This window comes from Lygodium microphyllum, chromosome 23 (assembly GCF_053477565.2).
Source record: "Lygodium microphyllum isolate KBCC chromosome 23, Lygodium_microphyllum_v1.1.10, whole genome shotgun sequence".
In the NCBI taxonomy this organism is placed as follows: Eukaryota; Viridiplantae; Streptophyta; class Polypodiopsida; order Schizaeales; family Lygodiaceae; genus Lygodium; species Lygodium microphyllum.
Genome location: NC_141157.1, coordinates 13,065,546 through 13,090,408, shown reverse-complemented (window position 1 = coordinate 13,090,408; position 24,863 = coordinate 13,065,546). Strand labels below are relative to the sequence as shown.

The 24,863-nt window shown below is 35.2% G+C and overlaps 1 protein-coding gene across 2 annotated transcripts in view; it reads left to right on the top strand.

Moving 5' to 3' along the window:
* Positions 1–2,463, top strand: part of LOC148015895 (U11/U12 small nuclear ribonucleoprotein) — a 39,417-nt gene extending 36,954 nt beyond the window's left edge. For both annotated transcript variants that reach the window (XM_087663716.1, XM_087663715.1), the window contains exons 7-8: positions 2,176–2,216; positions 2,301–2,463. In XM_087663716.1, the coding sequence (XP_087519842.1) occupies positions 2,176–2,216; positions 2,301–2,406 (147 nt within the window). In that variant the 3' untranslated portion in view covers positions 2,407–2,463. The remainder of the gene's footprint in view (positions 1–2,175; positions 2,217–2,300) is intronic.
* Positions 2,464–24,863: the final 22,400 nt, after the last annotated feature.

The window sequence follows — 24,863 nt, the reverse complement described above, 5'->3', positions numbered from 1 at the left end:
GGTGAATGAAATGTGTTAGCCTTTGGGCACTTATCTTTGATGAGTGCCAACCTATATTCTGCGTGTACATGAATGAAGTGTATGTGTACAACATGAGTGGGATTGACCTTACATTAGTTAAAAGCCACTATGAGGCGGGTCATGTACTTGCCAAAGTTAGACTCTATATTGACGTATGCTTTAAGAGGATCCATTGTTGTAGAGTCCTTTTTAAATTGTGCTTTAAAATCAGCCCAAGTTGTAGGCTTTTGTCACAAATCATGCTATTTAAGTATGTTCTCCACAGATGCAGCCAATTATTGTGGTGATCTTTGTACACTTTTTTTTCCAAGGTGGCTAATCTTGTAGATAATGCTTGGATGGTAGCTTCATTTGGAGCACTACGAACATGTATTAGAACTTTAGTGTTTTGTAACACCGAGGTTATCCAAACTTGGAAAGCCATTATGCTTTATGAATCCAAGAGTGTGACTGAAAGGGATTAATGAAATACCAGTGAGCTTACGATGCTTAAGAACTGTGTTGATATTGTTTTGAAGAAAAAGGTCAAAATATTCAACGCTTTTAGAATTGTTGCCAACATAATCAAGAGGAGACGAAAGCAAGAGAAGGGAAGCTCCTCTCTCTTTCTAGAAAGGTCAACTGTGGAATACTTTGCTGGCATTGCATTGCCAATGGACAATTCTCTCCTCCCCCTTTTGCATTGCCAATGGAAAAAAAGACCTTGTTTTTTCCCAACCCAACCAATGACATCACTGGCACATTCTCTGTTTAGATGGTAGATGAGAGTTTGGTACTGCTCAAGTCGTCGTTTCGGAAAACAAAATAATATGTACTAGAATTTCACATTTCATACTGATTTTCTTGTATAAAGCACAAATGTAGGAGAAATCTATCAGGATTTTCTCCAATTCACATGGTAAAGTCGATTGGAAGATAACATAACTTTTCCAAATAAATTCAACAAATCTAAGTTTTCACTCTTTGTCAGCTTATTTGCCTCTGCAAATGCTTGACTGCAATTCTCTGATCCCTGTGACTTTGAAGTTTGTTGCTGGTCTAGCTTTGATACTGTGAAACAAAGTGTGAAGGCATGAATCTATAGTAGTTGTCCAATGGTATTCAGCTCCATGCGCACGGTGTCCAGCACCTCGATATTAGTGCATGAATCAATAAGACTACGATGTCCCATACCACAAGGCTTCACCCCCTTGAAAAGACCTCACACTAAGATAGCCCCATTGTCTGCCTGTGAGCTCACATGCTTGTGGGGTCTCCTTGTACAGGCTGTTCAGCACCTCGAGACTAGTGCGTGGATTGATAAGACCATGATGTCCCATACCACTGGGCCTCACCCGTTTGGCAAGGCATCACACTATGCTGGCTGCCTGTGAGCTTGCATGCTTGTGGGGTCTCCTACAAATGAGGCTTGCATCTCCTTTTATGAGCAAGTACTGCATTGGTTGCCTTCACAATGGATGCCTGCTCAGCACTGAACTTCCAATTCGACTTGGCCACTAGGCCAGACCTCCCCCATATGCCTACACACACCAATGCTCTAGGACATGGGCCCAGTGCTCCAAGCTATGGGCCCCTATGGCTTCCATGTAATAGGGGCCCCAGCTATCGGCCCCTATGATATGGACATCAAGCATGCATGCGTGCACACACATGCGCATGTGTGGCTGCCTTCAGATATAGATAGATAGAGAGGGAGGAAGGGTGGGAGGGATGGACAAGCAGTGGGCAAATTCATGATATGGGTAAGTAGGGATCAGTTAGCTAGGTAGGCAATGTGGCTGGCACCAGTCAGCTGCAAAATCAGGAGTACTTAGGTCAATGGTCGAGGATTGGGCAGGCAGACTGCTACTTTTGAGTCTCCAATATTTGCTTTTGTGAGCGTAGCTGCATATTTCTAGTTAGACCTAAAAGTCTTTGGTTTTGTTCTTGTAAACTGAACCTCCTTCAGTCATCATGGTGGCTGTTGTTGTCAACAGGTCCATAGATTGCTGTTACTAAAAAAATTGAGTAGTGTGTTGCTTAGAAAGAAATGTAGTGACCAGTTGCTAGCTGTATGGATTGCATTTTGATGGAACACCTTGAGTCAAGTCGAATGCTCAAATGCTTATGTTTTCTGAAGTCACATTTCTTAGTACCAGTGTAACTTTGATACAGGTGCGTCGGACCTGGGATACTTTCATATTTCCTGGTGGCAGGTATACATGCTTGCTATTTTGCAGTGCTGGCTTTCTTTTATAAGTGAAAACAATGGGTAATCCTGTATGGCCTTGGTTTTGCAGCCAAATACCTGGCCACTGGGTGGAGCCTCCTCCTCCAGCAAATACTGTGTGGGCATCTTGTTTAGTAAATAGCAACAACTTACTAAATGAGAGGCTACATTCATGAAGTGGATCTGTATATATTACAAATTTTATTTTATGGATTACTGTCATATTCTACAAATTTATTTTGCGGTCACTGATGTTCCTAAATAGGCAAGTAGTTAGTGGAATAGGCTAGGTTGGTGCAGGCTTATGTACATGCAAACCAGGATAGTGGCTGTGCTTGCACCTTTTTAGTGTACTCCCCAAAGTCCAAGGATACGAGGTCACTGGAGTTCAGCTGATTCTTATGGGTTAATACTTTGTCACGGACAACCCTGTAGGAAGGATTTTTTGCATTGTAATCATTGTCATGTAGAAGTGGATTGTATGCACTCAAGTCTCGTAAAATTCAGTGTGTTACTGACTATGTTAAATAGAAAATTTACTTCAGCAAAATCCAATTTGAATAGACAAGCCAAAAACAGCAATTCCTTCAGTGATTTAGGTGAAGACGTGACATGGTAGTTACAAGGCAAACGGTGGCTGGGTGTGGTATCCAGATTCCAGGCCACCTTTATATTCTGTTGATGACCTGGATTATTAAGTATTGTGTAGAGAAATCGATGGAGTGCTTTGTGTAGAGAAACAGAACTTTCAGATCAGGAAGCCTATCAGCTTCTCTACTATATTTTCTTCAAGATCTGTTTTCTAGACTTTTCGTAGTGAGTAGTTCAGCGAGGAGACTCGAGTGACTTTCTTTCTTATGAATGAATAATTGATAGCTTTATGGATGGGTTTTGCCAAAGAAGAAAGCAGTTCCGTTGCTTGGTATCTTGCATTTAAATTTTTGTGTGGTTGTTTACTTAGTGTCAAGTTCCAGGCCTCTACTTCAATAGAATCATATCGTTTTCCTTGTGTTTACTTTTGAGAGCATTGAAATAGAGATTATGTGGTGATTCTTCCTCCATTTCCCACCTCTCTCTTAGCTGAATCTTGGCAGCATCTACTTTGGCCTAATCTTGTTGATAGAGGAAGTCCTCAATATCATGTAGAGTTCTAAGTTGTATTGGATCACGCTTGTTAAGACTACGTTAGCACAATCAAGCTCCTTGGTTTTATTGCTAAATCCAAAGCTCAACGTCTCCTATGTGCTTTTGTCATGACCATAGGTGAAGGATGTGACAGCTTCAATGCAGCCCGACAAATTAATGTGGGATAAGTGCTAGTGAGGACATTTCTTTCATCCATAGCCTTGTAGAAGGCACCTTCTTGAAGAAATGAATCATTTTACTTAAACGGGGAGAGGGGAGGCTTATTAGTTCTAGTAGGGTATACAATATTGCAACAAAAAAGAATAGGGAGATGGTCTGATTGTGTTAGCTAAGTGAGTGTCTTGTATTGATGCTTAGGGCCAATCCACCATGCCCCTTGATTTGCATAAATATGTAGTCTTGGTGCATGTCATGTAGGCTCCTCATCTATTGGTGTTTAGGGTCAATCTAATGTGCCCCTTGATTTGCATAAATATATCTAGTCTTATTGCATATCATGTAGGCTCCTTAATGTTTATTGTGCCAAGTGTAAGGAGGGTCGTTGCTAACTAGGGTTGCATCATTTAGGTCATGCTACAAGACTAAGTGATCCCATTTACTCTCTGTGTATCATTTAATTAATTATGTAGGAACTATAACATTCTTGTGTTGTAATGTTCTTGTCTCCCACAAGAATGGTAAGGGAAGTATCAATTTGACGACTTAGTTAAGATTGAAAGGGTTGCCCTATCTCTAGACGCATTGGGAGCTTATAGGGACACCACAATTACTTTTTGCACCATCTATGGCTTCCCAAGTTGCCATGGCTGATCCTCAAGCATTGGCCCATATAGCTTTAGCCTTCAATTCCATTCTAGCATTAACCAACATGCCACCTTTGCCTTAGATAATTGTCCTTGGCAATATCCATGCATATTTGGGTTAGTCTCTTTGGCTTATTTGTTGTAGATGATATGGTAAGGGGACTTGCTCGAATCGCTTCACCAAACACACAATACATGGGAGGAGAAGCTCATGCAAGAACACGAGGAGATGGAGGCCAAAATGTTTTCTTATTGGTTTTTCGTTCTTCTTCAAACTAATCAATGTACACAAAAGCATAGATAAGAAATATCATAAATGAAAGTGGCCTACTAAGTCAAATAGTGCATAATTGACTATAAAAATTGATTAGTGCTATAATTATGTTGGTTATAAGTAGATGCAACTAACTAAATATGGCTTGAAATTGAGTTCAGGTTTGGTACAAGTACAGACAAAAAACTGTCAAAATTCTACTATCCTCTTAAATATAGTAGAGTCTTCTATCTCATTCTCAATATCATTACTTCGTATTTTGTTCCAATGACATTGAAAGAGACTTATACATTGTCATATCATACTTTGATAATATATCCAAATCATATTTATACATCTAATCACCTCAATTCCAAGAAAATACCTCAGCTCACCCAAATCCTGTCTCAAACTTTTGTTTTAAAAGTCCCTTGATATCAACAATTTCAGTGTTACTATTATCTGTAATAATTAGGTGACCTATATAGATGATTACAGTAATCAAACTTGCATATCCCTTTCTCACATAAAGTGAGTGATCAACATTAGAGACAGAAAACCAAGGTTGACAAGATACTCTCTAATCTTGTTAAATGATGCTTTAGATGTTTGCTTTAATCAATAGAGCATATTCTTTAACATGCATGAATTTAATGTGGTTTACTCAATGGAGCCTTTTCATTATTGTTTGCTCTTTGTACACCTGGTATGAAGGAATATCAAGTTCATCATTCAAACTCTTTGACCCACTAGTCTTTCCATCAAGAGCTAAATGTATAGTAGATGCATCATTACTATTTGATAAAAATTTTCCCCTTTGTTATTACATCAAATACTACAAGATGCACTTGAAGATGAGAGGTTACTCCTTTGTCTTCTAGACCAACGATTGGCTATAAATTTTCTATAAGATGCGTCTTTGGTCCACTAAGAGTATGTGATTTTTAATTTTTTTTCTATACATGACTATTATGATCATCGTCATCATCCTCTCCACTATATGTGTATCGACTACTCATCTCATAAAAGATAATATCCTTGCTCACTCTAAACTCGCCAATGATAGACTTATAACAATAGTACTCTTTTTGATCTATAAAGTATTCTACAAAGGTATATATTTTTTCTAGCCTTTGGATCAAGTTTTTTACACAACTCACTAAGCACTTGAATATGTGCAATACAATCAAATACGTTCAAGTGTGACAAATTGGGCTTCTTACATATAAAACATTCTTCATGGGTCATACCATGAATCGAAGTGGTGGGAGTTCTATTCATAAAATAGATAGTAATATGTATAGTATCATAATAAAAAGACTTTCGTATATTCTTTTTAGCCATTAATATCCATGCAACTTTTGTAAGATACTTGTTTTTTCTTTTTGTAAACCCATTTTGTTGTGGGATATATTTACATGTGAATTGTTACTTTATATCATGAAACCTCAAAAAGGAAAAAAACTTGTTAGAGAGATTATTTCCTTTCATCTAACTTGAAGCACTTGAATTTCAAGCATGTTTTTGTTTGAATAGTAGTCTTGAAAGTTTTAAAGTGGTTAAACACTTCACTATTTTCCTTTATGAAATATATATACAGCTTTTAAGAATAGTCATCAATGAATGTAACAAAATACTTGGTATCACTAAGAGGTACATTCAACGTAGGCTTCGAACATTAGTATGCTTGATATCAAGCATATTCCTACTTATATCTCTATCACGTAAAAAAATGTTGTCTTGCTTGCTTTCAAAGTAACATGTTTCTTAGATCTTATGTAATTTTGTAACTTTGAATGGAAGCAAAATTGTAACTAATCCTTTCGATTGCATTAATTTTAGCCCTTGCTTATTTTCATGACTAACATGTTTATGCTAAATTTGAATGTATGTAACCATACCTTCGCCTTAAGCATATATAACATTGTTTATAGTAGAATTTTCAACATTTAAGGTAAACATATAACCAAATCTACTTTCTTTTATAACTAATTTTCACTTGTCATTGAAATCCTCCACAAAACAACCCTTCACATTAAATCTAACATGCAACCCTTGCTCTACATTTGACCATTATACACCAAATTCTTCATGATAGATGGTGCATGTAACACATCTAACAAACACTTTGTTTGATCACTATGCAAGGATAAATGAATATTTCCAATCTGTGAGATCAATTGACATGAGTCATTATCTATCTCAATCTCTCTTGGACTCTATAAATCTTGTATCTCTTCAAACTATTCAATATGGTTGTTCATATGATTAGATGTACCTCAATCAACATATCATACATTATCACTTGTCCCTTTTCCTATATATATGCTACATGATAATTAGATGCTTATTTCTATCATCATTATGCGTTGAAGATGATGCATAATTTCCTTGCTATTATTTATTATTGTGAATGTCATCCTTATTGTCATAACAATGGGTTGCAATATGACTCATTTTTCCATGGTAATGATAGATAATGCTAGAATTTCCAAAACCTCTATTATGCCATTCACCTCTTTCTTTAGAGATCCCCTGGACTCTAGAATTACCACAATCTCGTGAAACCTGCATGTGATCAAACTATTGACGATAATCCAGTTTTCTAGTTACTACCAACACATCCCATATTTGACCTTTCGAAGAGGATCTACCATGTTCCCTTTTGGAACTTTAGTAGAATGCTTAGACTTTTGTACCACTTCTTTTTGATGATTCACCTTGTATATTGATTTCTTTAGAAAGACCAACTTATCAAAATTTGGGAATGGTTTTCATACATATACATAACTAAAAAAATATTTCTAGGCCTTTTCTTTATAAGTCCACTAAAAGTAGACAACCAAATTATCATCATGTAACATTGCATCGATAGATCTACCAAGTAATTTGTAATGCTCATCATCTTTTCAAACCATACTTATTCACATACATTTTTCCGTTTAAAGCTTGACTTTGGCACAAACATACCAAGCCTAACATCTAGCCCTAAGGCTTAGAATTTTGTTGCAAATTAATGCGTTTTAGGAAGGAATATAAATGCACACAGTCCTATCAGTCATGGCCAAATACAACTTGACAAGGAGCTTCAACACTAGTACGGGCATGAGTGTTCTCAACCATGCATTCTTGTGTGTATTAGACAATCCCCTTGTAGAAACAACTCATTTTAGTATTACATTGTCCAATGGAACAAAGAGTAGACCTTTTAGAGTCTTGAAAGAATAGCCAGTGAAGGTTTAGGTGTCCAATTTTCTATGAACTTCAATGATATCTTGTTAGGCTTTAAAATTAATTTTATTCAATCATATGGAAAGCTGCATTTGATGAAAGCCGTACGTGCAGTTTGGAGGGAGATCTTCAACTAGTTGAAAGATCCACCCTACAATATGTAGTCAAAAAGCCAAAATATAGCCTTAAGTAAAAGACAATTGAGATAGGAGACAAAAGGCACATTTGCAAACTCATGTTACATTAGAGTGTTGTAGCGAACAAAAAGAGAACCATGGAATCGGATTTGATTTATCGTGATTGATTGGTAAACATGTTGGTTAATCGAATCATGAAGGATGGAAAAAAATCATTGTTTTATCAGATTCTTTATCAGGCTATGAGGAAATTTAGGTGAGAGATAGCTAGAAATCCACTGTCTGTTCTACGACAAGCCCACAACCCTAGATGAGGAATACTTGAGTAATTAAGAAATTGGATAATGGGTTAATGCTCTTCAAAAATTGAATGAAAGTGGTCTGCATCAAGATGGAAACTTGAAAGACCTCCCTAGTTGATCTAGAAGCCATATCTATGATGCTCAAAGGAGACTTGTGAAGCACATCCAACTATGGACCTCGCATAATATATATCATATGTCTAGAGTATGAGCGTAATCGGATGTACATCCTTGCCAACCATCAACTTTCTTTTCTTAGAAGATGAGGAGGATTACAAGAGAACAACCAAAAGAGCTAGTGAGTATAGAAATACAACTAAAAGAAATGTCAAATGAATTCATACACTTAGTACCTCTTTGCATGATGTCAATCAATGTTAGGAAAGAAAGGGTGCCTAGCATCAAATAACAAGTACCAATCAACAAGTAAGAGCTAAGTAGTATACTCTAGAAGTAATTCAAAAGAGCCTTGAAAAACAACCATCACCAAATTTAAAACCCCTAGAAGAGCACTTAGAGTAAGCAGCAAATGGAAGTGCACAAGAGTGCATTTGTCATAATTTCCAACCCCTCTTGATGGGCACCAAGTGGAGAATGAAAATCACATGAATCACAACATTACTTGATGCAGAATCTTTGTTATTCTACCAATTCTAGAATATGTAATGACTAATCCATTAGAATACGCAATGACTAATCCATTAGATAAAGTTGTTCTAAAAAATATAGAAATAAAAGGTCCAATAATTAGAAATATATGTAATTATAACTATAATATTTAAAAATATTTAAAAATTATTAACATGTAACTTGTAAATTAACATGAAAAGTATAATTAGGTGAAGCTAAAAAAATGTGTGTACCTCATCCCAAGCTCATGTATTTGGTGCTTTATCCTAGGTTATTTATGTCCTTTGCTCTATATAACAATAGACCACATTATATTGAAATAGTTTGCAAGAAGAAAATAGCTTGTTTGGGATACTTCTTTAAACCAACCCAATGATAAATAAAAGAGAGATGATCCCAAATGATCAAGGTTAAACCAAGCAACATATCAAAAACTTCAAAAAAATATTGATGTAAGATCAATAATGTACCAACTTTGAGATCATCATGCCCATGATTACAATTGTTTGTATACCAATCACAATCATGGTCACCAATATCAACAATAGGATCATAATCGTCATAGTCCACAATCAAAATAGTTGTGCACTGGGATTACAAGTGGATCATGGGTAGCAAATACATGATAGAAATGATACACAATAATACCAAGGTGGAAAATAAAGTCCCTTGAAAGTGAAAATGACATATCTAGGGCAACATCCATTGTGAACAAAGTGAGAAACTCCATGTGTAACCCATAAGCAAGGTGATAGCTCTTCTAGCTTAGCATGAAAGAATGATGTATGGATCGATGTAATGTATTTGAGAATTGCCATGGTTATTAACAGTAACTATGATGCATTTCAAATCTACCAGGTCATTGAAACTATTATGTCAATAGCTGTGAAGTGGTGTTGATTGAGACTATGACTAGACATGATCGTCTTTATGAATCTAAGCATGATGATCTCAACAATGAGAGAGAGCATGAAACCGTATTACTTACGCAGCAAATAACCAAACATATAAGAAAGAGGACTTGATACATTACATCAACTCACTTGAAAAAACTTGCAATTTTGGAGACTTTTCCAAAAACCTTGCTTGTACAATGCAAACTTGATGTATTGCATCAAGTTGGCAAAAAAAAAAAAAAGGATTTGTCACTTTTCAAACTTTGACAAAAAAGCAAGATAGCTTAATGACAAAGCACAAACATAGAACGAAAAAGAAACAAAAAAATTTGGATCTATTTTTAGAAAATTATATGAAAATATCATTGTTAAATTTCAATGAAATTTGAACTCGGGAGCCTCCCTAGCAATAATTATAAAGGAAAAAAAAACTTGGTAAACTAATTTTGGGCTCCGCTTGTGAATACTTAGAGTTTGTAGCAATGGATGTGCACAAGGGAGATGAGAGCTCAAAGTACAAGAACAAAATCTTGTTTACTAAGTTGCTTAGAGTACAACTTGGGTACACTCTCTCACACTGATAGTGACCCATAGGCTGTTTATATAGCCTCTGCCAAGCTAGGGTTAGGGTTTCCCTTGCCCCTTAAGGCCATTCACATACATCTACCCTTATAGAACCTTGCTTAGGGTGGATTCCCATGCCTTCATTCTAACACCCCCCTCAATGCCAGGGTGGCATTGTATCACCAAACATGTTAAAGTTCCCCCCTCAATTAAATGGGATGCCTTTATAAATCAGGCTACAAGGATATTCATACGTAGAGGATGTTACAAGACTCAAAAGAGCTGGTCATTTGTGGATTGAGAGGCAAAGTTGGCTTCCAATTCCTTAGTTGCTTTTGGAACACTGGGACACTTACTAGTGATATGCATGGTCTTTTTGCATTTATTGCACTTCATTTTGTCAAGGTATTTCTCCCAGCGATTGCTTACAATATGCCATTTTTTGTGACAGAAGGAACACTTAGTAGAAGCGGTATGGACTAACACTTGCTCATGGGAAGTGAATGCTGAAGTTCCTTTGGTATTGTTTCTCTTCTCTTCATCCAGGCAAGACAGGATAGTACTTGCCAAGGTTGGGTTTGGAATGTTAGTTAGGGTAGTCACAAGGGTTGGAAAAACCTTCTTCATAGATTTCAAAAGGATGGCAATGGCATCTTCATCATGAATGGGTGCTTGAACGGAGGCAAGCTGTGCCATAAGCCCCTTCATATGTGAAATAAACTTGCTTAAGTCTTCTCCGTGTTTGTATTCCAAGCTGAAAAACTCAATCTTTAGAAAGATCTTGGAGTTCTTTCCTGTAGCACCGTAGAGCCTATCAAGTTCATCCCACTTCTCCTTGGCGGTGGAGAGTTGAGAAATATGATGAATTAAAGATTCATCTAAATGAAGCACAATGATGGATTGAGCTCTTTCATTATCTTCTACATAAAGTGGATTGGATGGGTCAATAACTTTGGTTCCTTTTATGAAGGGCCAGTAGCCTCTTTCTATCATTTTGTATTTTACTAGGACTTACCAAGGATGAAAATCTTTTCCATTGAACTTGCGAATTTGAGGCCTTACATCTGCATAGGCCATGGCCATTTTAGGAATCTTACCTATTGCCTTAAGCAATGGTAATGTCTAGTCCTTTACAGGTGGCCAAGTACAACCGAATAGTAGAACTGATAGCCAACTTTAAAGTTGTAGGGTTGAAAACGGTTGGAAATCATACATATGCAATATCTCAAGATAGGATTTAGGAGGTCCTGTTCTTCGAACAACTCTTGATTTAAGCTTTACTGTTTTCTTGGGTTTCAACGAGGGACTTCAGGCTCATTCTGATAATGTGGCCTATTTGAGGAGTTCTTGGTGCAGCACAACTTATCGATCAACTCTATGCTCTTGGATAAATTGGAGGAGAGTACAATAACACTCATATCTCTATGTACTAGTAGACTAATATTGGGATATGGTCTATGTGTTTATAGTTGTACACATAGCCTTACAACCAAGCAAGAAGAGATAAATGACATAAAGCACTAGATGGATTTAATTTTTTGATGAAAGATTGAGTCAATATCCAGCTGCAACATGATTGTAAAATGTAACATTAGTGCTTACAAGCACTCATCTCAAAGTTTATGCCACTTGAGATGTGAGATGTGGGTTGTTTTATGAACTAAGGAGGTCCACCGAGGGCAAGAAACTTTGAAACAGAGCTTTCAAAGCTTCAATTGACTTTGGAGAAGATCAATTAGTGATTAGAATCATTGTTAGTGATAACAATAGTGAAAATTTTGAAAATTGAAGCAAGCTTGAGGTTTTGGCTATGGCTGCCAAGAGATAGGAAGTAAGGGTTTGCCTTTGTGTGGCCAATAGAGATGAAAATTTTCCAAACCCTTTTAGGGTGAGGAAGTCCACTTGGGGGGCTATCATTACCCCAAGACGCCCATCATTATTGTGTCTTCTATAGGCCATGCCATGGTGATGAACAAGAGGCTGGAAATTCTACGCCCGATTTGTGATTTCTTCAATGCTACCCTTCACGATGCATAATGTTGCCCTTTGATGTGCCACGCTAGGTCATCTTGTGTTGGGAAAGAAGTCCTCAGTATAAGTCAGGAGCTGAAATGCTCTCCTTTGGCTTCCCTAGGTCCTCCAAGGTCAGGGGGTCAAGGTTTGGCTATGGAGGTAAGAGGGAAAAGATGAAGATGATGGAAAATCATGTGCACTTAGTGAAGCTGAGGATAGAGGAAGTTGAAAGGATTAGAAGAGGCTATGATGCCATGTGAATACTTAGAGTTTGCAACAAGAAGGATGTGCACAATGGAGATGAGAGCTCAAAGTACAAGAACCCAATCTTGTTTACTAAGTTGCTTAGAGTACAACTTGGGTACACTCTCTCACACTGATAGTGACCCATAGGCTAATTATATAGCCTATGCCAAGCTAGGGTTAGGGTTTCCCTTGCCCCTTAAGGCCATTCACATACATATACCCTTATAGACCCTTGCTTAGGGTGGATTCCCATGCCTACATTCTAACATTGCTTAGACATTTGATGATACAATATAGCAAGATTGAGAGAACATAAATAGAGTAATTTGTGGTAACTTTCTACACTATAACCAAGTTATTAAAATGGAAGAAAAATTTCTAGGAAACTTGATGTGTTGCATCAAGCTTACCATAAACTTGATACATTTCATCAAGTGCCACAAATTGAAATGATCCAAAACTAAGTGGACTTGATGTACTACATCAAACTTGATGGATTATAGCAATCTAGCTGAAAGACTAATAAGATTTTAAGGACACTTGATGCATTGCATTAAGAAAGACAAAAGCATTATGTTGAAATTTAAGTGAACTTGATGCACATCATCAACTCAACCAAAATATTAGCTAAAATTTAACGAGACTTGATGCATCACATTATTTTAGTAAAAAAAGTAGCAAAGTTGATGGGAAACTTGATGCATTACATCAACTTGGTCAAAAAACTAGCAAATTTTATAAAAAACTTGACACATTGCATCAACTTGGCCAATAAATTAGCAAATTTTATAAGAAAGTTGATGCATTACATCAACTTGGGTGAAAAATTTAGCAAAATTTCTAAGAACGTTGATGCATTATATCAACTTGGCTAGAAAATTAGCAAACTCTCTAACAAAACATGATGTAATGTATCAAGCAGGTCAAAAAATATATAAAAATCAAGTAACCTTGATGCACTACATCAACTCATTCAAAATATTAGCTACAACTCTAGGAAACTTGATGCACTGCATCAACTTTGCTAAAAATTTAACCAACTTTCTAAGCAACTTGATGCATTATGTGACTTTAGAAATAATTTAATAAAGTTTTTGTGAAACTCGATGTGTTGTATCAATCAAGACACAAAACTAATACAAAGAGTTGATAAAATTTAATTGACTACATTAAATCAAATGAAATTTTAAGAAAAACTCTAGGCAACTTGATGCATTCCATCAAGTTAGCTACATTATTTAACAAAATTCTAAGGAAACTTGATGACATGCATCAAATAGGAACAAAAATTAGTATAATATTTGTGTGAGATTAATGTATTATAACGGATCAATAGAAATATTAACAATGATTATAAGCAACTTGATACATTACGTCAAGTACACCAAACTATTAGCGTAACTTTTAAGAACCTCATTGTACTAAATCAAGTGAAACTAGAAATTATAACATATCTCTACTCAAACTTGATGCATTGCATCAAATTGAAGGAGATATTGATAAAAATTCAATATAATCTAGCAAGTTGTCTTTAAAAAAAAAGTTTCTTAAACCATTGATGCAGTGCATCAAGTTCTCTATAGTCTTGAGAAAATTCCTTGCTTAGAGTGTTCAAACATGTTTATTATATTCACTATAACTTGATGCATTGCATTACGTTGGCCTAATTTTGTTAATTGTTATTCTTAATCAAGTCATTACCTAAATAGAAGGCCTATAAAGTCCAACTATCTATACCTCTTACAACTCAATCGCTTGCTTGAAAATTTTTGATAATTTATCATTTTAATAAAATATATCTTTTTGAAATATCTTAATACTAGCCAAAAATCTATTACATTGGCATTTTTAGTTGTTGTTGCAAGGTCATTGTGCTAGATTTGTGTGGATTTTTCTTGCTCCTTCTATAATGCTCCTTTGCTCTAGCTCGTTAATCTCTTACTTGCAAATGAGAGAAATGAGGTATGCATCCCTTCTTATAAATATAAATTCCCCAACTTAGTAAGTCAACCTTACGATACCTTTACATTAAGTCCTATCCCTGATCTAACCCTAACCCTAATCCTAATTCTAGTCTAAATCTAATTCCTAATCCTTACCTCAACTACTCTCCTCATAAAAGACCATTGGGCTTATTATTCCACTTTGCTATTGTCAATGAGTTATAATATTATCCTCATGTATTTCCTCTAATTCTCTTGCTCGCCTACATTGGATTTTTTCTTTTGAATGAATGGATACTTTATCTTTTGATTCCTATGATGGATCTAATGCTTTATCTTTTGAATCCTTTGACTTGGAGATCTTATCAAGTGCATGCACGACAACCCAGATTACAAAGAAAAATGATGTGGATATTGTCAAAGAAAAAGATCAATTGTCTTTTTATTTATTTGATCCCAATACTTTGGAGGACATTAGAGGTTCTATGAATGATGGAGAGGTGCAATCATCAAAGCATATAGATCACTCATACTATCAATATCACAAATCATCTGAAGATGTTTCATATATACAAGAAGGATGTGGTGGTAAAACAATTATGCATTTTCAAAAAATAAAAAAAATTATGATATGGAGTACACTAGGTTACTTTTGATAAGTGATGCACAAATCAAGTATGCATTGCAATGTGATTGTTGCTAGAAGAATTGCCTTGCTACATATAGTTATAAAAAATTGAAGGCACTTTGACGTCCATATTTTTCTTTGATGTATAGTCAGCATGATGTTTTTCTTTTATCAATGTTGATACCATGCGTATGTGAAAAGTTTGAGTATTGTTTTTATAACATAGTGGTCTGCAAGATAGCATTTAAAATAGGATGAAGCCTAGGCAATACTCATATTGAAAGAGTCAAATGTAGAATGTCTAAGAATGATGGATATAGACTCAAGCCAAATGTTACCATTGGTCCTATAGGAAAAGTTGCCATTTCTTGGATGGATTTATGGCACATTGTGAAGTTATGCCAACAATTGGGAGGTTGCATCTTGCATATAATTTTACTAGGATTGAAGTATATTCCATCTACAAGTAAGCTACACTTCAAAATGTAGACATTTTACTAGATTATGGAAGTTGTTCTTTAGCAATATATCAATCCCAATGAAAGCCTGAATAGGAATATATAAAAATTTCTACAAATTGACAAGCTAAATGAAAGAATATAGGAGATGACAAGGAACTGTGATAGCAAAAGAAGCACTAAAAATTCATTGGGAAGAGTAATCAACAGAGAGAAAAAAGGCCATGTACCATATCTTGTTGTACTTGAAGTATATATTGGACTTGTCATTGATGGTATGGACTAGAAGAAGTCATGTTTACCTCATTTTTCTCGTCTTCCAAAGGATGTTAATGAAGAAACTCTTGTACAAATCCATTTAGTGGGATGCCTTGTATACCATGGAAGAGTCCACTCTAGAGTGTTCTTTGCTTATCCAAATTTTCATAATGATCCTAACCTTACGATCAAAATTTTGAACATTGTGCTCTCTAGCTAGGAGGGTGCTTTATTGCATGTTCTTCATTTGTAGTTGGATAGCACAACAAGAGAGAACAAAAATAAGAAAATTTTGGGCTACCTCAATATGCTTGTACATATGGGGGTATTTTAGAAAGTAAAAGTGAAATTTTTGATGGTGGATCATACACATAATCATATTGATAAAATGTTTAGCACATTTGCGAAGCAACTATCTTGACACAATGCTTTTAACTGGCTTGAAATGATGTGTACCATACAAGATACTTATACACCAAAACCGTTTGTCATGCATCTAAGAGAAACATATGACTTCAATATTTTTGCATATTGCTCAAAGGAAGAAAAGGTAAAGTCTTTGCACAAGTTAAATGACCTTAGCTCCAATATGCATTTCTAATGACAAGAAAGAATGCAACATAAGAGGAAGATGAAGAAGAGTGAATGCCTTAAAACAATAAAATTTATCTATATTTTTAAAGCTCTTGTTGAAATATCTATCACTTTTTATGTTACTATAATATTATTAAATGTTTTAAAATCTCTCCAACATGTGTATATGGAGTCTCATATAGTGAATAGTAAGTTGTATGTGATGGATAAAATCCGTGTACTTCTCTTATGGTTCCCTTTTAATTTTTCTTTCAAAATCAAGGTACTTTTCAAGATGAAAAATATGATGCTATTAAATTTTCTAAGTCATTTTCATATCATTTTTTCAAAACGTCAAAAACTTGTGCTTTTAAATAATAATATGAAAAAATGATAGTTCTTAAAGAAATATTTGAAAACATTTTAAATGTTTCTCCTAGTAAGATAAAATATTACTCGAAAGGTTTGCAAGTGTATTATCATTAGGAGTAAGCAAATCTCCTCTAACATACATTGATTGAGCCACTTTTAGCTAGGTTTTCAAGCCAACTCCCAAGAGTTGTTGCACAAGATAGGTGAGATTAGCCACTAATATTGATCACTCTAACTAATCTTCCAAGCTTTTATTATAGTAGTTTAGCCAATATTTCAAAATATCTGTGAACTAAGTAAGCACACCTAGCTCCATTTACACCACTTTCCACAATAACTCATAGTTGAGTCCCTAGATAGGTACTAAAGCTATAATCCTAGGCTAGCTATGGCTTACCCTCCATCTTGTAGGGGTGGCTCCTCATGAATTTCCTCCTATCACTTTGTGATGGTTTATCTAGGATTTTTATTTGGCTTTTGAAACAATACTTCAAAGTATAGATCTGTACAATCTATAAGTTTACCATTTAAGTTTTTTTAAAATATTTATGTCGCCTCCTTTATAAATTAATTTCTTTTATTTAAGTAAAAGGTAGACATTTAAAAGAAAACAAGCTAATGTTTGTAAAACCTAAATCTCCTTTCAAAATGTTACATCACTCTGTAAATGATAGCTTGTTATTGTACTTTAATATTTATATAATTATTTTATTTTAAGTTCTGTTAGAAATGTCCTTTCTCTCCCTTCACTTAACTAAATAGCAAACATCATTAAACAATCTCCTTCCTTGCACTTGTACAAACAGAGCTCATTCTTAAAACTCGGATTCCACCTAAATTAAAATCTTAATCTACGGGTCTTCTTCTCTTTCTCATGGTAATAATTATTTGTTAAACTGAATTGATTTGCAATACTTCTCTATTAGTCCTGAGGCTTACCCTCATGCCACTGTTTTTATGTCTTTCACAAATAAATTTCAGATGACCACATGAAATTTATTTAATATTTAGAATAATTTATTATTTATTTATAAATCCTCTCATAAATTCAAACCTACTTCAGACTTTTCTAACCATTTAATTCTAGTATGAACACACAATAGCGTGGTGAGAAAATAACTATATGTTCTTGCTTCAATGATTTAAGTGTTTAATTTTGAGGTTAAAAAATTTAAATTGAATTTTAAGTAGATTATAAAAATGTGATAAATCACTTAAAATCAGAATCATCATTTTTTCCATGCTCATATATTTTCAATTGATTATAAGCCATTTTTATAATATTTATATAGTAAAAAGTATAATCTTTATCTCAAAAAATATTTGTAATTTTTAAAAATAGTAACCGAATTCTCAAAATTTAGAGAAATATTAAATTTTTTAAGTATTTCAGATATAAAAAAGTAGATTAAACTAGTATTACTTTTGTATTTTTCTATGAATTTTCAAAGGTCTCTTTATACCTAGTTTGGTACATTTTCCTCATTTTTTCATTTCTTGAAATTTTAAAACAGGGTCTAAAGTTGATATGGAATATAGAGAATGTAGAATCAAGGTTCAATCTACAAATTACAAATATGAAACGTTGTAAATTGAAAAGTTTTCATATTCTTAATTGATAAAGAAATGCCATGCTTACTTGGAATCATGTGAGTCTTAGTTGTGTCTTTGTAGGTCGTGTCTTCGTAGTCTAGCAAAGGTTATCATTTTATCAACATTGTTGCTTTGCAAACACCTTGTTTTCACCTCTGTCGTGGCTCTCACTATTCATTAGAATCTTTCTGAATATGAATTGAGCTCTTTTGACCTTTAATTAAGCTTCAAGTTAAAGATTATAACTAATGGCTCTTGTTTGTCTTCTTGGCAATGACAAACCAAGGCCATGAGTATGGAATTAGAGGTGCCTTCACTTCTGCATGGATCGAGGGAAGAGAGATAGTAATTGAGAGTGAAAAAATTGTTTACTATGCTAGAAATGTCAAATATGGTGGGTATATAGAGGTGGGCAATGGTGATGAGAGAGAGAAGAATGGTGATGATGAAGGAAGTGATGGTGATGATCAAGAAGAAGCATCTCAATGTTCAATTCTCTCCCCTCTCTCCCTACTAGGCACCAAATTTTTGTCTCCTCATCTCTCCCTTCGCATGGATGGTTCATGGTGCCCTCTCCCATCCCCACATCTTCTTGGCAATGGCCTTCTCTTCATTACAAATTTTCATTTTAATTATACACCTTTGAAGCATTAAAACATATGAACTTAGATTTTAAAACTTTAAAAACCCACTTCCAAACCTTATTTTCCCTCCTTCCAATCTTCCTTTCCTATATTCTATAGCATACACTCTTGATATGCATACAAACCCCATCGCTCATTGAGATCAAACTTATATTGGACATGGTGTTCATCCATTTTCTCGATAACAATGATAATAATCAGGGTTGCTGTAGGGGCAATTTTCAATTGATCTAGCTAAAATTTTTTTAATGCGGAAACTTTATCAAGTACACCTTCTATTCATCTAGTCCATAATCTTTCCTAACACTACATCACCGATATACACTCTTTTTGAAAATGACATTGGTATTTAATTAACTAAGGAAATCTACTTGACTCGAACTCTACTCCACTCTCCTCTCGTATGGAAACTCCCTTGCACCAACATTTTCCCTTTTTTTGGAGTGTGAAGACGCATCCTCCAAAGAGAGCAACTATGGCTACATCTACATGAAATTAATTTGAAAATTTGGTAACATGTGTCCAATGTATACAATTTTGTTGAATTTTTTTTTTGTAATATTTTGCAAGTTTTTATGGGTTCTCATACATATAAGACATTAACATTGTATTAGAAGTGATTGAATCCTCAAATACCACATGGACCTCTTCGATAAGAATAGAAGATGTCTATGCTCCAGACCACCACCCATCCTCTCAAGGGAGAAGATCCACCATTGTGATAATTTAATGTAAAAAGCTAGCTTTTATTGGTGATAATGGACACATAATGAATGATCAAGTGATATAGACTCCACATATTGCTCAAATAATGAATGATCAAGTGATAATGGGACACATAATGAATGATAAAGTGATATAGACTCCACATATTGCTCAAATATAGTCAATAGGAGTTCCATCCTTAGTTGTAGACTTTCAACTTTAGCTTGAAAAAGTGGGCATAAAGAAGCATTGTGTTGAAGCATAGTCAAGTTTGTACAAGAAAGTGAAGATATTGTTGGAAGCTAGGACTTGGGAGAATAGAATGAGATTGTGCTAACCACGCCTTTAACTCCTTAATCTTCTAAGCTTTCTCAATACTAGTAGCACTAGTTGATTGCAATTCAGTGGTTTGAGTAGCCATTTGAGATTTAGGGTCTTGAACCTTGCTAATTGTATCTTGGCTTGCACTAATTGGACTTGCAAAGAAGTTATCTTATTCTTATTGGCATCCAACAACTTTACAGATCCATCTATCTAATAATATCAATAAATGTTTCCTATGTAGAACTTAGCTAAATGAGGACATTATTAAGTTCATCTAGCTTGGAATTTTGCATATCATCTAAAAGTAACTAATAGAGTTGCTAAATACAGACTATCATTGGCAACTGATAGAGCTTTGAATATCCTTAAACCAAAATGAAATAGCATTGCCGGTCATGAGGCGATGAAGTGACGGGTGACTTCAAATTTATCATTTTTGTGTGCCAAAAACAAATTTGGACATGTTAAGAATGCAAGAGGCGAACTTCATGATGTGGTAGGAACACTTAAGGGACTAGAACTGGTATTGTATTTATCGGCAACACGCTTCAAGCATTTTGTGCATAGGATCACCAATGGTGGAAGAGATTATGAATCGGCACCCATCATCATGGATACAATAGAAACAAAAGGTATTGGAGGATTTGAAGGTGAGAGAGGTAACCTTTCGAAGGGCATTGGTGGTATTACCCTTGGTCACTTTGAGGAAGTGCTAGTCCATTTTGGCACAAAGTCTAGTTCATGACAATGCCTTGAAGCACTATATGAGATAGGAGCAATGAATAGTCCTTGGATACCAAGGAACATATTGGACATGTTGACAAGACACACAAAGGAATGCTTGCAAAACACAAGAGAAGACATTGATAAGATCTCCATAAATAATAGAGCATAGATGATATGATAGACAACCCCCAAGCAATCCGCAACCTATGGAAACAAATCAAACATGACCTATGCACACATACCATCGATAGCTTCATGAAATGCATGTAATCAAGCACCCAAGACCCCATCATCAAACATGCAAGAAGAAAGAAAACCTCAAGCACATCACATCCCTAACTATAGAGACATGTTCGCCACACAAAAACTCGACAGACCAAAAGAATGAATCAAAATCTAACCAGACACACAACTAGATTACCATAGAGACAAAGAATGCTATGGAGACTTACTTGAGAACTGCACACCCAAAATCCCCAAATTGCGTTCATGGATTGTGAAAAGTGCAGTGGGGATGGATTACAATTTAATGAAGGTTTTATTTTAAGAAAATTTATTATCAATGGACAATAATCTTTATTATGTGATCAACCTTACAAAAGAAGACAATGGTTCCTCGTTATTACCCTTAACCCATTATTATATTCGCATGGTGCATTAATGACCCTGGACTTCCCAATGGACGCTAAGGGTCTCTAAGTGCAAATTCCTTAGTTAAAAATCAAAGTGCATTGAGTGTTTTTGTTTGCACATGCATTTGTGATTGTGGATTCATTTTAAAAATTAAAACATGTGTGGAGCACATGAGGCACGTACAAAAGTGATCAACGGGTTGAATTTTATTTTAATTAATTGGTGATTGTTGGGCATGGATGTTCATCCAAAAGTTTCCATGGTTGCTTTACAAATTCATTTTGTGGTTGCATGTGCCAGGAAAAAGGGAAAGATAAAAATGTGGAGGGTGTGTAAATGCACCATGAATCTAATAATAAGACGAAGAAACTCGATATGGGAAGCATGTCCACAAAATTGATCACAATGCTAACCCAAAAATAATATGCATAGAGGTAATGTATAGAGAATATAAGCTCACACAAAAAAAGATAAAAATTTATGGTGATGGTGGTGTGTAAGTTTGTGTTGTTTCGTGTGTTTCTAAAATAATTGATGGTTGGGACAAATGGGTCGAGGGGATGTAATCATGAAAATGGGTTTTGGTGTCATGCCTATGCTTTCTTTAAATATAATAATAATATGTAGGTATATCCTATGAGCAAGTTGTGATGTCGAAAAATATGTTTTTTTATAATTTTGTATTTTAAAAAAAATATTATATAAGGGGGCTAGGGGTACTTGAGACGTGGACATGAATGGACAGTTTAGAGTTTTTAAACTATTTTTTTCATTTTTTGTTTTTTTAAAATGTATTATTGTTGCTTTTTTGTAAGTAAAAAAAAAGAGGGTCTTGTTGCTATGCTCTTTTTTTCTCTTGTAAGGTTTTTGTGGTGTTTGGATATTTTAAAAAGGAAAATTTTTTGGTTTTTTTAAAAAGGAATAATATTAATGTGTTTAGATTTTTTAAAAATGATTTTTTATTATTTGTTATTCTATAATGAGAAAAACTAATCACTCTTAGTCAAGCATCCCCTTGCACATTTAGGCACAATAGGGCATAGTAAGACGCTTATGTGGCACGAACACTCATGCAAAGGAGTGCACAAACCACACCACCTCGCACTTGTGCACTAGACATGCTTCAATACATTGTTGAAGCACTCACACTCATGTACATCAACAAGCACACTCCTTGTGCATAGCAAATAGGCACTCATGCACTCAATCTAGGAACACTCGTGCACGAAATAGTTAGGTTAGACAACCTTAGTGGACTTAGGGCACATAGCTAGGCCATGTAGGATACCACCTTCACACATGCTTATGTAAGTTCATAGCATAGGAGAGCACATGCACTCTTGCACTTTAAGAGAATAAGTCCGTTTAGCAAGCATTACCCTTAAATAGTCTCTAGTGTGCATTAAGTAGTTACATAGAGGCACACACAATATTCTAAGTACTACCAGTCCTCTTAGGGCAACCACCCCTCACTTTAGAACTTAGTACACAATGCACATCTAGCTTTACCACATTTTTCATTTGCACTTTAACTTATGCACATTGGCGCATACAATAAGGCAACTAATAGGATAAAGTCTAGATAAATAAAGGATATGCAAACATGTGGACAAATGGATCCCATAGTTATCCTCACTGTAAATATCCTATATATTTAGAATAGGAGCTCACCTACCTCATTTAATGTACCATGTATATATATAGCTACTAGCAATGAAATCAATAATTGCAGTTCACTCTACTTTCCATGCCCCCCCCCCCCCACACACACACACACAGTGCATAATGTCTTCTCATCTACCTATCCTATAGCTCCTCCTTTTACACCACATCAACTTTTTGCTAATCACACAAGTCACGTAGTTAGGGAAATTCTTGCTGAGTCACATAAGGCATATTGTTTACTTGAGTCTAGGTGGAGTGGTAGGCCACGTTAAGACACACTTAAACCTTTGGACTTAAGACACTTTTTTCTTAAGAACAAAAGTGCCTTACATCAAAGGCATACAACTCCTTGCACTTAGGCATAATCTAGTAATGGTCGATTCCTTTGCCTTTTCATCTTACCTCAGGAATCCTCAAGGGACCGGTCCATTGCACATAGGGTAAACCTAGCCACTCACACATTTCCTTGCATCATAATAACCTTAGGGTTTGCCTTAAGGTTAGCTTGTGACTTTCCCCCCTAACTAGGAGGATTTAATGCTTCTTCCTAGGCATCTTAAGTTTGTTTGCATTTGCACATCTAGGATAGGCTTGCCACACTTCAAATACGCACTCTAGGATGCATTTTGGAAAAAAATACAATGTATATTTTATAAGGATAATATTAATTCTCCAAACACATTGAGCCGTTGTTGAAATTGTTTAAGCATACAAGCACTTTTTAAAAGGAAAGAAAAAAAAAATCAAGTTTAAGCACAAATTACATTTGCACATTAAGTAACCAAAGTGTTAAGGGGACTAAAGTGATTCAACATGGCTAATATTAATTCTCCAAACACATTGTGGTGTTGTTGAAATTGTTTAAGCATACAAGCACTTTTTTAAAGGAAAGAAAAAAAAACAAAGTTTAAGCACAAATTACTTTTGCACATTAAGGAACCAAAGTATTAAGGGGACTAAAGTGATTAAACATGGCAATTCTTAAGAGGATTGAATCTAAAATAACCAAAAAAATTAAGAAACACACAAGGGGACTGAGTAATCAAGAACCAATTGAAACCTAGCAATTCTTAAGACGATTGAATCTAAAATAACCAAAATAATTAAGAAAAACACAAGGGGATTGAGTAATCAAGAACCAACTGAAACCAAGGAGAAAGGGGACTGGATAATCAAGAAACAATGGAAACTAACAAGCAAAGTTGAAATCATGATATCGTATCATCTAGCTAGTGAGGAGCCTAGGGAAGTGCAATTGCATGCACTTATGAAGTAGACATGTGATTTTGATCCCCAAAAAGAAAATGAATCTAAGCCTAGAGAAAACATTTGAAAGCTCAAGCATTAGTCTTCCAATTCTTGTTCTCATTAGCCAAGCCATAGATCTAGTGGACCAAGAGACATCAAGCATCCATTCTAGCACCATGGATGATTCTATCTTCCTAGCTAGCCTTTCTAAGAAAGCTAGGGATTCTTTGGAGAGTTTTAACAAGGTTGCATGTTTTAACATTAAAAAACTCACGAATGATGAAATGGAAGAGAAGGCACAAGTGCTAAAAGATTACGATACGAGTATCTTTAGCAACCACACACAGGAAACTTTAACAAAAATTGACGAGCATTCAAGCAGAATTAGATGGGAGTCAAAATATGTTGATGAATGTAGGGATGACAAGATCATCTACTAATACATTGCAAACCTCATTCAATGCATACTCTTTGACCACACCAAGCTACTCACTGTAGGCCTATGGTCACTTTGATGCTAATGCTATAATTAGGAAGGTCTTCCAATTATAGCTATGGTGGCCCACCTTATTCAAAGATGTGGCCCAATTTGTAAAGCAATGTGATGAGTGGCAACATACAAAAGTTTCGATTAGAGTAGAC